Source organism: Schistocerca americana, chromosome 4, assembly GCF_021461395.2.
Source record: "Schistocerca americana isolate TAMUIC-IGC-003095 chromosome 4, iqSchAmer2.1, whole genome shotgun sequence".
NCBI lineage: Eukaryota > Metazoa > Arthropoda > Insecta > Orthoptera > Acrididae > Schistocerca > Schistocerca americana.
The window spans coordinates 111,566,115-111,581,239 of NC_060122.1; the positions used below are offsets into that span (position 1 = coordinate 111,566,115).

Genomic DNA, 15,125 nt, shown 5'->3' on the forward strand with positions numbered 1-15,125 from the left:
TTAACAATCCTTCGAATGGTCGAGGTTTTATTCACTGGCGCAGAACATCCCGGCACTTCACGAAATGAAATACAGGCAAATAAATAATGTGTTTCAGAAAGATCTTCGATTTGCAGCAACGTGTATGCTGCATATTTTAGTCTTAAAGTATAAATACAAACTGCATCAAACACAGCATGTTAATTTCTGAAGCACTGAAATCGAGATTATGATGCGTTTATATCAGCCAATCACAGCTCACATCACATTTTCTCGCTAAGAAATCACAGCAGATATTCTGAGCATAGGACACGTGATGTAGTCAGCCAATAATTCACATAAGTAGTGTGAACTCTTAGTTAATGTTCAAAATTAAGTATAGTATAGCTACAAGAAAAACTAAGCTTTCATTTGTAATATTGGTCTTTTTTGCATGTGTTACGCTTTAAGATATATCAAACACAAATGTGCCAGAAACTTTCAAATGATGACAAATGTTTGGTCTTGCAGCTTTGAAATTTTTCTATGTTTTCGTCCTCAAAGTGTTAAACTTTGAAAGAGTCACACGCTCTGTAATTTAAGAAATTCATATAGCATAAAGGGAAATCTACCTTGAAATTAACACTTCTCAAACCACTATTCGCAATACTTTCCCAGAACCTGTTAGAAATAGGTTAGTTTGAGCAATTGCCCAAGAGCACCAGAAGACACACGTAACTGCACATGTGCAGGTATGACAACGTAGGAAGCATCTACATCTACACCTATACTCTGCAAACCACCGTGGGGTGCATGGCAGGGGGTACGTCCACTTGTACCAGTTATTAGGGTTTCTTCCTGTTCCGTTCACATATGGAGCACAGGAAGAATGATTGACTGAATGAATGCCTCAATATATGTAGTAATTATTCTAATCTTATCCTCACAAACCCCATGTGAGAGATACATAGGGGGGTGTAGTACATCCTTACAGTAATCAGACAGTTCTTGAAACTTGGTTAAAAGACTCTCGAGATAGTTTATGTCTATGATCACGAGTTTGCCACTTCAGTTCCTTCAATATATCTATGACTCTCCCACGGTTCAAACAAACCTGTGACCATTTGTGCTGCACGTGTCTGTATACATTCAGTATACCCTGTTAGTCCCATCTGGTATGGATACCACACAGACTTCAGCAGTATTCTAGAACTGGTCACAATAGTGATTTGTAAGCAACCTCCTTTGTAGACTGACTGGACTTCCCCAGTACTCTACCTGTAAACCAAAGTCTACCACCAGCTCTACCCCCAACTGAACCTACATGATCATTCCATTTCATATCCCTACAATGCATTACACCCAGGTATTTGTATGACTTTGCCGATTCCAACAGTGACTCACTGATATTATAGCCATAGAACATTACTTTTTTTTTTTCATTTTGTGAAATGCAACATTTCTGAACATTTAGAGCAAGTTGCCAATCTCTGCACCAAGTTGAAATCCTATCTGAATTTGACTGAATATTTATGCAGCTTCTCTTAGACCATACTTCATTATAGATAACTGGACCATCTGCAAAAAGCCTGATTTTACTGTTAATATTGTCTGGAAGGTCATTAATATACAACACGAACAGCAAAGGTCCCAACACACTTTCCTGGGGCACACTCAATGTTACCTCTACATCTGATGATGACTTCTACATCTGACGATGACTCTCCATCCATGCTGTGTACTTCCTACCAAAAAGTCCTCAATCCAGTCACAAATATCACCTGATACCCCACATGATTGTACTTTTGACAATAAGCATATGTGTGGTACTGAGTCAAATGCTTTTTGGAAATCAAGAAATACTGCATTTTAACATCTTGCCTCGAACCAAAGCTTCCTGTATGTTGTGTGAGAAAAATATGAATTTGGTTAACAGCCTTGACATACGACCTGAATTTATTTGGAAATTGTGAAATGTCATTTGACAATATTCTGCTGTGGTAGTCACTGAAGGTACAATACATTATTCTCTTGACAGCCAAATGTATTTTATTCAGCATGTTTCTACCTATGGCCCTAAGCTTTGTTTAACAACAATTATGCAGTAATCTGTTTCTTTGGAAGTTTCTTTACAGTGACTGTTTACCACAGAGGTTTCTCCCCTTATGAACTGTTCTACTGGGCACACATCTATCCAGTGTATGGTCAACTATTCTTTTAAACTGAGCCATAGTTCCTCCACTGCTCCTGCTCTGTGCTGAAAGTTTCAAGTTGCTCATTGAGATCTGAAACTAATGTTTTTATCTAATGTCCTGAAAATATAAATATCTTTCTGGTTGTTTTAGTTGTCCTTTGCACTTTAGTAATCATTGTTGCCACAACTGTGTCATGGTCACCGATACCAGTTTCGATGTGGACATCCTCAAAGAGGTCAGGTCTATTTGTTGCCATTAGATCCAATGTATTACCATCACGACTTCGCTTCCTAACTACCTGTTCGAGCTAGTTTTCCAAATATATACAAAACACAGTTAAATTTTCTCTTAACTTCTCATTACTATCAATTTCTAGTTTCAACCAGCTTTCTGTACCTACAATTATGTGAGCCTTACTGCTTTTGAGGAGCACTTCAAACTCTGGAACTTTGTTGAAAATGCTTCAGCAATTTACCATTAGGATTTTAATATTCTCACCTGGGGGAGGCATTTCTTTCGATCTTACACTGATACTTCTGTGATACTTCTGCGTTTCCCACAGCCATCATTATCTGGATTGAATGGAGAGTCACTTAATTTAAATAAACCTTGTGTCCACCACACACAGTCAGCTACATGACTAGTAACATCCGACGTGTAGTGCACACCTGACCTATTTATGGGGACCCCACAGCTCTCAACCCTATGACGCAAGTCCAGGATGTCACAGAACCTTTGAAATCTCTGGTTCAGGACTTCCACTCAACTCAGAACAAAGGGCCATGATCCATTCTGGAGACAACACTGCAAACTGTGAGCTTCCTTTAAACTCCACACACAAGGCTGGGCTGGTCTTCTCAACTTTCTCTGGCATTCGCTGAAATGATACAAGATAGATTGATTGATTGACTGATTAATTGAGAGGGGTTATGGAACCAAATGGTGAGGCTATCAGTTCTGCAATTCCGCGAAGTGAGTCACAGAAGAAAGAGGGTCTACTAAATGTGGATGGATCCACTCACGGGGGTCAGATTATAAAATAAGGAACATTGAACATGCACAGTAAAGGCATAAAAGGTGAGACCAAATCTAAAAACTGGAAAAGGGGGGGGGGGGGGGGGGCAGTCATGGGGTCACAAACCGAGAAGACAGTAAAAACAAGTCCTAACCACAACCAACCTGTCCCTGCTCCAAGACTAAAGGAGAACCGTATGTCAGGAAATAAAAACCACTTTCGCAGAGGAAACCGAGGACCAGTTCAACCATCCATGGATCATCTGCTAATATTAAATTTAAGGAATCAGGAAGACAAAACAAAGGGCCGAAAGAAGGGGACATTCCACCAATATGTGAGATATTGTCAGTCTGGTGCCACAATCACATTGTGGAGGATGGTCTATACGTAGGAGGAAACAATTGGTGAGCCGGATATGACCAATGTGTAAATGGCATAAAACAGTGGACTCCTCCTGAGATGAACGGAAGGAAGAGACGTCAGATCATTCCTTAGGATGCCCTCATGACTTGGAACCCAGAAAAAGACGATTGAACAGGTGGCATGCTCAAGGGCACAGAGGTCATGGATAGCAGAGACAAAGGGTGATGAGAGTAGCATCGGTCAATACCCTGCAGACTGCTCATGGAGTCTGAACAAATTAAAATACTGTGGAGGGAGGCTCATTGGTTGGTTGGTTGGTTTAAAAAAGGAGGGAAGGGACCAAACTACAATGTCATCGGTCCCTTGCTCCTAATAAAACAATGCCAGAAGTGTGAGAATAAAACGGACGAGACATAACACAAAACGGAAAGAAAGGAAAAACCACAAGGAGAAAGGAAAGGCAACAAACACTAAAAGGAACAAAAGAGAACAAGAAAACAACAGAGATGCTAGAAATGGAAGAGAGTAAAACAAGAAAGCAGATTACAGTGGCTGGCCGATCACGAGAATAAAAAGGAGAAAGCCAGACACTCTGAAAAACATTAAAACTTGCACCCTAATAACACTAGGGTGGAGGACACAGCGGGGCAAAGGACATGCACTAAAACCTACATATAAGTATAAAACCCACTCTCACAGACAAAACTCAAAACTAGAACTGCTGCTGAGGCATTGTCGCCCAACATCGAAGGCAGGGAGCTGAGAAAGTTAAAAGTCCACCCAAGAGGGGCTAAAAGTGGGCAGTCCAGCAAGAGGTGGACAACTGTCATTTGGAAGTCACAGCAACCCAGAAGTGGTCCTCACGACGGAGTAGGTGACTATGCTTTAGCCATGTATGGCCAATGCGGAGCCAGCACAGGACAACTGATTCCTTGTGAGAGGACTGCATGGAAGACTTCCAAACATTCATCATCTCCTTAATGATACGCAGCTTGTTGTGCTTACTGTTATGCCATTCTGTCTCCCAAAGCCTGAAAAACCCTGCTGCATAAGACAGAACACAGGTCATATTCAGAGATAACCATCTCCAGAAGCGGTTTCCGCTTCGCCTGTTTGCCCAACCTGGCAGTAAGTCCATTGCCTGGGATTATGATGTGTCCAGGGGTCCAGACAAACACCACTGATCAACGGGACCGTTCCAGGGTATAGATGGGCTTCTGGATGGATGCAACCAGACAATAATGAGGGTAGCAGTGGTTGATAGCTTGTAGGCTGCTGAACGAGTCAGTACACAGCAGAAATGACGCGCCAGGGCATGAGCGGATGTGCTCAAGACCACAAGATATGGCTGCCAGCTCTGCAGTGAGAACACTGCAGCCATCTGGCAAGGAGTGCTTTTCAATATGTCCTCCATGAACATATGCAAAGCCTACATGACCATCAGCCAGTCAGTGTAAACCACTCCAGAGCCCCAGAACACAAGAATCGAGAGGAAGTGACAGCAAAGAGCTGCAGGGTGAACGGAGTACTTAGGGACACGTGAAAGGTCCAGACGAATCTGTGGCCGAGGCGTACACCATGGAGGCGTACGTGATCGGACTGCAAGTAGAGGTGGTAAAGGGAAGGACTCCAGTTCAGAGAGAAGGGACCAAACAAATCATTAGCCCCGACCTAGGCCGCCGATGTGGGAGTTGGACTGCCGCAGGCGGGAAAACGAGACTGTAATTCGGATGCTCAGGACAACTACGAATGTGTGTAACTTAACTGACGAGCAATTGTGCATGCCTGATCTGCAATGGAGGGACCCAAGCCTCCACCAGTACGCTGGTCACCGGACTCATCCTAAAAGCTCCTGTCGTTACTTGAACCCTACAGTGCACAGGGTTGAGTAAATGCAACACTGAGGGTGTTGCCGAACCATAGCCCACACTCCCGTACCCAATTCGGGATTAGACAAGGGCTCTGTAGAGATGCAGCAATGTAGAGCGATCAGCACCCCTGCTGGTGTTGCTCAGGCAATGGAGGGAATTGAGGTGCTGCCAGTACTTCGACTTAAACTGATGAAGTTGAGGTAGCAAAGTCAATAGTGTGTCGAAAACCAGTCCCAAGAATTGATAGGTACAGTTCTGGGTCCTGATGAACAGTACGACACCGACAGAACTGCATGACACATGACTTTGCAGCTGAAAACGAAGTCGTAGGCTAGAGCCCATGACTGTGCCCTGTGGGTGGCTCCCTGTAGGCGACGTTACGCAACACCACTACTGGAGCAGCAGTACGAAATGCAGAAATCGTCTACATACAGAGAACGTGAGACAGAGGGCCTGACAGCTGCTACTAGACTGTTAATGGCCAGTAAAAATAGAGATAGAGATAGAGAGAGAGAGACCCACTCATACAATCTGGCAAGGATATGATGTCGCCAGGTCATGTCGTATGTTTGTGGCAACCAGGTGTTGCTGTCTGGAAAAGCCTGTTCAGATGGCAGACTCGAGGGACAGATTATTGTCAGTGGTAGAGCAACCCTGGCGGAAGCCGCTCTAACATGGAACAAGTAGGCCACGTGACTCCAGGACCCAACCCAACCATCGACATACCATACATTCCAAAAGCTTACAAAGAACGTCGGTGAGGCTAATGGGCCGATAGCTATCCACATCAAACAGGTTTTTACCAGGTTTGAGCATCGGAATGATGGTGCTCTTCCACCATTGCAATGGAAAGATGCCATCGCACCAGATCTGGTTGAAGACAAAGAGGAAATGTCACTTGTCAGATGAAAGATGTTTAATCATCTGGCTGTGGATCCGATCATGCCCAGGAGCTGTGTCAGGGCAATGTTCAAGGGCATCTGAGGAGCTCCCACACTGTAAATGGGGCATTATATGATTCATTGTAGCATGTAGTGAATGAGAGGATGTTCCCTTCCAGCCGCCGTTTGAGAGTGCGAAAGGCTGGGGGTAATTCTCAGACACAGAGGCTCGAGCGAAGTGCTCACCGAAGTGCTCGGCAATCGCATTTGCATAGGTAGATAACACACAATTTATGGTAACACCAGGAACATCTGCTAGGATGTGGTACCCGAAAAAACCGTTTGATCTTTGCTCAGACTTGGGATGGTGACGTATGGCACCCAATGGTTGAGACTTATCTCTCTCAACACTCCTGTCGTTTGGTAATTGCTTCAGTGACTTCCGGCGACCACCAAGGGTCTGCCTTACGCCTCAGGCACCCAAAAGAGGGAGGGATCGTGTTTTCTGCCACAGAAATAATCTTTATAGTCACCTGCTCAACCATAACATCGATGTTACCGTGTAGGGGAGATTCAATGGTGACAGCAGAGGTGACAGTTTCCCAGTCCACACCGTTTAAAGCTCATCTGGGTAGGCATCCGTGGTCCTGACACTGGGGCAGTGACAGGACGATGGGGAAGTGGCCACTATCACACAAGTCGTCCTGTGCTCTCCAGTGGATAGTGTGGTGTCACCGCCAGACACCACACTTGCTAGGTGGTAGCTTAAATCGGCCGCGGTCCATTTAGTACATGTCGGACCCGCGTGTCGCCACTGTGTGATCGCAGACCTAGCGCCACCACAAGGCAGGTCTCGAGATACGATATTGCACTCGCCCCAGTTGTACGGACGACATTGCTAGCGACAATACGGACGAAGCCTTCCTCTCATTTGCCGAGAGACAGTTAGAATAGCCTTCTGCTAAGTCCATGGCTACGACCTAGCAAGGCGCCAATTATAACAGTGCATGTATCTTACGAGTCGCATTTGTATAGTCAAGAGAGATGTATCACAAGGAGTCATTAAAGTTAAGTATAAAGCAGCTACGTACTTTTCTTGCTACCATTCAATAGTTATCCTGTTCCAGAATTCACGCCCGTCTGCGTTAGATAGCGTGCCTATCGGCCCCCTCAAAATAACACTGTCGACACATCAGATAGATGGGAGAAGTCCTGGGCTGTAAACTGAAAAATCAATGGCCGAATAGCTACAATGAGCCACACTGAAATGCATGGCAGCTCCAGTTTTTAAGAGGTAGAGGTCGAACTGAGACAGTGAAGTTTCGACATCTCTACATCAGCCAGTAAGCACAGTGCCACCACACAAGGGGTTATGGGTGTTAAAATCTCCCAAAAGAAAGAAAGGTTTAGGGACTTTATCAATCAGTGCACCTAATACAGTCAGGGGTAATGCACCATCTGGAGGAAGATATACATAGCAGACAGTTATTTCCTGCATCATCCTTTTCTGACAGCCACAGCTTCAAGAGGGGTTTGAAGAGGCACAGTTTCACCACGACTGAGTTTAGAACATAAATGCAAACTCCACCAGACACTCTACACTCCATTACAGTCATTACAGTTCCTGTAATATCCCTTATAGCCGCAAAGGGCAGGGGTCCGCATTGCCGGGAACCAGGTTTCCCGGAGGGCAATGAAGACATCAGGTCAGGTTTAACAGTCGCCATAGTTCAGGCAGGCAGCGGAAAAAACCACTGCAATTCTACTGGAGGATGACATCGTGAGACTGGGAAGGCATGGAACATTCAATGAGTTAGTTTATGACTCAGAGTCACCTACTGCCACCAACTTATTGCCTGAGCAGTCTATATCCACTGTGTGTGAGAGTCTGGCAAGATCTAGGTCTTCAGCAGACGCCAAAATCTCCACCCCATCCTCAGATATACAGCTTGTCGGTAGTGGTGGTGTGGGTGCCACTGCAATTTCCTTGGTCTTAGGGGGTTTTCTTTTTGGATTTCTCTTGTTGCTCCTTGGGTTTCCTTGGCGCAGTCTGGGACCGAGGATGAGCGTGAAGCACTATGACCAGCTGCTTTTGGGCTCTTCATTTTTCACACAAACAGAAACCTGGGAAGGGAGAGGACCCAAGGGAAGCCAAAGACGACTTACACTATTCCGGCTTAGAAGTGGGGACAGATGTCCCTGACGGTTGTGGGGGTGGGGGTTGCTCCCAAAATAGGTGGTTCTGGTGCAACAGGGAGGGAAATGCCCCCCCCCCCATCAAGGGGGCAGGTGTAGTCTTCCAGCTCAGAGGTGACTGGGATTGTCGGGGTTGATGGTGCCAGAAAAGTTGTAGCAGCGGCATAAGACTGTCATACACACAGGATGCAATCCGGCCTGATAGGTAGCATATGTTTCATAGTTTCCTGTTCTTTGTAATGTCACTACTATATCTAAGACTGGATTGTGTTTTACAGGGCAATCACAGTTGGCAATGCATGCATCTTTTTCTATTACAATTTACTTCTGAGCTCTAATCAAGAGCTTTTTGACTTCACATTAAAGTACTGACTAGGAAACAATCCCACTGTGCAGAAACCAACCACAGTCAAGCAGTAACTGCAAAATTTGATCTAACATGAAGTCTTAAGGGCCTCAATTAAAATCCAGAAATCAATTTTAATCAAAAACAATGACACTCAACAGCTAGTGAGTTCTTTGTCCACTGGTATACATACCATTACTATTTTCTGTTTTGTCACAGCAAATTTTGGACTTACATTTTCTAGTGATAAGGTATGGCAATAAATTATCAGATAGACGTTTATCTTTTTCACCACTATGGGGAGTCACATCCATCACTGTCTCAGCAGTGCATAACTTACTACTAGTAAATACCTACTGCCCGATAAATGAAAACAATAAATACAATTTGTTGAATTAGGACTGAAAGGTGATTTCCAAGAGACTTACCCTCGATCCTCTTGCAGTCTTTTCTGTACTCTTATTCTGCCCCAACATTTTCTTATAGAGGCTTTTCTCTTGCTTTGTGTCACGTTTAATTACATCCAAAAGGCGCTGCACTTCTTGCTTTATCACCTTTGATTCAGGTTCCAACTGACTTGCATTTCGCAAGACTGATAACGCTGCTGTTGTATCTCCTTTTGCAGCTAGGATCTGAAATGTAAATTATTGGACATTGTATTCAAGCTTTCATATCTTTGTTCCTCATCAGAATATAATCAAGCAAGGAAGAATAAGTTGGGCCGGACATGTACAGAGAATGCCAGAAACTAAGCATTACCAAATCATAAGAAAGCTCTAAGGAAGAAGACGACATAGATCCACTAAAGGGAGCTTGAAGAAATGGAGAATGATTTCAAAGCAATGAGAGAGTCACGACTTGGAGAAGGAAATTGATGGACAGAAGAAAGGGAGCAGGTAACAAAGGAGCCCAAGTTTCTACAAGGACTGTAGCACCAACCAGTAAGTAAGTTGTTCATATTCACAACTGCGAATGTATTTCATGGAATACTGTTCAAATTGAAAATGTTACCCAGCCAAATTGCAGCAATATTTTCAAATGCTTTGAGCAGGCACATAATAGTACAACTGGCCTATACCTTTCTGTGGTTTTTCACGTTTTATAAAAACAATAAAAGACATACATACATATTCTTATAATATTTTCTATTTCTGTTGCTTTTATTGGAGAGGGAAAAGTATTTCATTGTAAAAATTGTTGTGGGAACAGTGTGCACACAGTGCATACTGGAACATTAAAGATTCTGTGTCATTTCTGAGAAGTATCTATTCAATTCACTGTATCTCATATGCAGTTTCTGTTACTTTCATATTTATACTCTATGTTATGTCTCTGATTATTTTTCTTCTTCTCCTGTCTTGTCATTGCAATGGCCCACACACTTTATCACTACCAAGACAGTATTAAAGTAAGAGATGAATACTTAAACATTCTCTCTCTCTCTCTCTCTCTCTCTCTCTCTCTCTCTCTCTCCAATCACACAATGAAATCCGGAAAGATTCTATCAGTGATACATTGTAGCAAGAGGAGTGTAAATGTACTGCCAAAACTGGAGCAGATTGACCAACCCTGATTCAAAGTCAATTATTCACAAAGGAATTACAGACATTGGCTGCAAATTGGCACCAATTTAAATTAATGGGGAAGTTCAAAATTTGTGCCAGACACCAGTATTCAAACCCTGGTCTCCTGCTCACTAGGCAGACACGTTCACCACTGCGCTATCCGAACTCTGTGGTCATTGCTAGTGCACGGACCACCCTAGCATGCCTCCTGTCACACCCAAATTCTCCAACTTATCCACACACTACTAATGTTGTCTAGTAAGCAGGAGACGTGGGTTCGAACCTCAGTGCAGCACAAATTTTTAATTTGCCCACTGATTTGAATCAATGCTCACCAGTAGCCAATATCTGTAATTCCTTTGTATCTCAATTCATAGTGGCTGCTGGATCAAAATGGTGTGTGTTCTTTCAGACATGTTCAAAAGAACAGACACCTCATATATCAAAATCATTTGCACTTCAGCTGAAACTGATTTATGATTAAATTTTCCCAGAGACATTTAATTCTCATCTTTATCTATAATGTTGGAAGCTGAAGAAATGAATTAAAATTTGTGCCACGGCCGCAACTCGAACCCGGGTCTTCTTGCTTACTAGGTAATAGTGACAATGTAAGGGGGAAATAAACGGTAGATATTAACTGAAGTTTGTGTTGGGGAGGGCATTCAACTTGAGTAGTTTGTGCAGTAACGTTGACCATAAAGCTGTGGTGGTGTAGCGGTCAGCTTTTCTGACTAGTAAGTAAGAAGACTAGGGTTCGAGTCCTGGGTGCAGCACAAATTTTAATCCCTTTCTTCAGCTTCCAACATTATTGTAGAAACTTATTTACTCCGCTTATAGTAAGTCCTACAGCTACATCAATATGGAGAGAGATTATAAAGCAGTACATGCACATTTATTGAAGGAAGGAGAAACACAAGAGTGATTAGAACATTAGGAGTTTGAAACAACTCTCATGATTAAAACCTTGTGGCAGACAGGAAATCAAGCCTGTAGCTTCACCTTTCGGAGAAATGCTGTTACAGACAGCTATCTCGGCACGAATTATGATCCACCCTAACAGCTTCAATTCTGACAGGAGTGCTCCCCTACCTTACAAACTTCACAGAAGCTCTCCTGCGCACCATAATGGTACTAGCCCTCCAGGAATAAATGCACCAGCCGAACAAACCTACCAGCCACAATTTTAATACATCAGAAAGTTTCAGCAACTGTGTGCACACTGCAACAGAGTGAAAGATCCATTGCAGACTACATGGTAATTAAGCAATGACAGCATCCTTCAACAATAAGTTCCGTAGTACTTTTTTTGAAAGAGTAAATTTTAAACATTTCAACTATGAAAGCCAAATGTGCCAATTGGTACAAAACTGTTTTTGAGCTTTGGCCATATTGTGCAAAATCTTGTGTGGAAACAGATCTTTTTCACAGCTAAATGTTCCCACAAAACAATGTACTTCAACTTTTCCTATACCTAACAAAGCCAGTCATCTTATCCCACAATGAACAGAGTGTCAATAGTTTTTGGAGTAACAACTCATTTTAGGATGACCTTCACAAAATTCATCACCAACAAAAGAATAACCACAGTAAAATTCTGCAATGTTATTGTGAACAGTGCATTCTTCAACTGGTTCCCTTCTTTCCCCTATTAGGGCACCCAAGTCAAAACTATAGAACACAAACACACAGACAAGGGAAACGACTATGTGTCCGTCCCAATGGACAGAATAGGAGGCAGCTAAACATGGCATGTGGAAAAAGGGCTAAAAACCATACAAAAATGGAGATCCAAAACTAAAAATTAAATAGCCTTCACCATATTGCTTCAGCGGATAAAAAGTAAAACACGGTCAACAGCCCATGCGTCATTCGCTAAAACGGCTCATAAATCAGTTAGCAAACCCGAGCTGGAAAGTAAATTGGTAAAAAAAGGGCATTCCTGTAGGAAGTGGCGGACAGTTAAAATTTGGGAGCAATGCATACAAATTGGTGGGGCAACGCCACTGAGCAAATGGCAATAGCTAAAAAGGCAGTGCCCAATATGCAGCCGAGTTAAAATAATCTACCAGCGGGAGGGCCGGGAGTAGGTCATCAAAGGCGCCGGGAGAGGCTTAATAAGCTGAAACTTATTCCCATGAAGGGAGGGTCATTGGCGATGCCTAAGGGAAACCAGCTCCTGACAGATCGTAACGCAGAGATCACAGGAGGGAATAGAGGTACTCGCGAGCTGAGGTCGAGGACTGCAGCCTTGGCAGCAGCATCAGCAACCTCGTTTCCTGGCAGACCGACATGACCAGGGACCCACAGAAGCATGACATTGGCTCCACTATGAGTGAGCAAGTGAAAATTTTCCTGGACCCGCTGCAGTAAGGGATGAGCAGTGTACAGCACATGGAGACTTTGGGGGCAATGAGTGTGTCTGAGCAGAGGACACAATTGGGAAGGCTGCATCACCGGATATACTCCACAGCCTAATACAAGGCGAAAAGCTCAGCTGTAAATACTGAGGAGTGTGCCAGAAGCCGATATCGAAAGATATGGGTGCCAATGACAAAGGAACACCCGACCCCATGGTCAGTCCAAGAGCCATCAGTGTATACAAAGGTACTATCGCTAAGTTCAATGCGAAGTTCGTGAAGCTGAACGTGATAGACCAAGTCTGGAGTAGTATCCTCAGGAAGCGAATGAAGGTAAAGATTAACATGTGCTCCTTCATGAAGCACAAGGTGGTGAAGGGTTCACATCCACTGGAAAAGTTGCAGGTAGCGTGAAGTTAATCCAAAGTAGCAAGTGGCAAAAGCGGACTCCAGGAGGTAGGAGAGAAGAGGGGCAAGACCCATACTGACGATCTAAGGAATCATCAAAGGAGGAGACATAGGAGGGGTGGTCACGCATGGCAGAAAAACGGCATGCATACTTGTCGAGGATAAAGTCATGGCAGTAGGACAGTGGTAGTTCCTCAGCTTCAGCATACACACACTGAACTGGGCTGCTGTAAAAGACGCCCCTGGCCAAATAGATGCCATGATGATGGATAGTGTTGAGATGGCACAAAAGGGATGGGCGTGCAGATGCATAAACAAAGCACCCACAGTCAAATTTTGAATGGACAAGGGACCGGTACAAACAGAGGAGGGTGGTTGAATCAGCAACCAAAGAAGTACCATTGAGGGACTGCGTACAGTGGGGTGGCAGGTAAGAGACATGGGAGGACCAAGAGTGTTTCCTATCGAGCATGAGCCCCAGGAATTTCGTAGTGTCAACGAACAGAAGGGCAACAGCCCCATTCCCTGTTATGGCAGGGTATAATGCTTATGTAAAACAAATCTGTAGGTCAATGAAGTTTGGACAGTTTATAATAAACTTCTACACAATTACATATTTTAGCACATATAAGCAACAAATGATCATGTGTAATATATAGTTAAAACAAGATTATCTCCCATTCAACACAAGCACACTTTACAATACTTTACACAAAAAATGTACAACATTTTTAGGTTACACCTACAGTATACCACCAAGTGTGGAGTTTGGCTAGCACGTACAAAGAATTTTGTATGACAAATTTCTTTATGAAATCAAACAATGGAACATCCAGGCTGGAATAATGCAATACTAAGAAAAGGATGGATTGCTACTCACATCTCCTCTCCCACACACTATTAATCCATAATTTCATACCAGCCTCTTCCCTCCAGTCCTTGTGATCTACGTGATCAACACCTGGCAGTATTTCAGAAAATTCTGGCATTACTTTGCCCTTGAAAAGATCACTAGATCAAGTGTAGTACTGTCAGCACAACACGAAAGGACAACAGTGTAGTGAATTTTTTCATGCCCACTTGTTTTTATAGTTATAGTTTTAGCACCTTTCATGGGAATTGCTCTGTTACTTGGCATATCAAATACCAGAGGAGTTTTGTCCTTATTCACTATATGGCTTCTTTCCATACTGGTTTTCTTTCAATATTGAATAATACAGTGATGGTAAGATAATTTCTCTCTTCATACTGAAAGTAAGGGGAAACTACAGCCATAAAGTTTTCCGAGGGCATTCTGCTTTACTGTATGGTTAAAAAATGATGGCGTCCTCTTGGGTAAAATAGTCCCCCTATTCCGATCTCCGGGCAGGGACTACTCTGAAGGACGTCATTATACGGAGAAAGAAAATTGCCATTCTACGTTTTGGAATGTGGAATGTCAGATCCCTTAATCGGGTAGGTAGGTTAGAAAATTAAAAAAGGGAAATAGGTAGATTAAACTTGGATATTGTGGGAATTAGTGAAGTTTGGTGGCAGAAGGAACAAGACTTCTGGTCAGGTGAATACAGGGTCATAAATACAAAATCAAATAGGTAAAATACAGGAGTAGGTTTAATAAAGAATAAAAAAAATAGGAGTATGAGTAAGCTGCTACGAACAGCACAGTGAATGCATTATTGTAGCCAAGATAGACACGAAGCCCACAACTGCCTCAGTAGTACAAGTTTACATGCTTACTAGCTCTGCAGATGAAGAGACTGAAGAAATGTATGATGAGATAAAAGAAATTATTCAGATAGTGAAGAGAGGCAAAAATTTAATAGTCATGGGGGAATGGAATTTGACAGTAGGAAAAGGAAGAGAAGGAAAAGTAGTAGGCTAATATGGAATGAAGGGTAAGGAATGAAAGAGGAAGCTACCTGGTAGAATTTTGCACAGAGCATAAATTACTCACAGCTAACATTTAA

At 43.1% G+C, this 15,125-nt stretch overlaps 1 protein-coding gene across 1 annotated transcript in view; it reads right to left on the reverse strand.

Annotated features, from left to right (window-relative positions):
- The window catches only part of LOC124612435 (peptidyl-prolyl cis-trans isomerase FKBP8-like), a 67,840-nt gene that overhangs the window by 16,560 nt on the left and 36,155 nt on the right, over positions 1–15,125 (reverse strand). Inside the window, exon 7 of the mRNA XM_047140645.1 lies at positions 9,254–9,457. Coding sequence (XP_046996601.1) covers positions 9,254–9,457 — 204 coding nt within the window. The remainder of the gene's footprint in view (positions 1–9,253; positions 9,458–15,125) is intronic.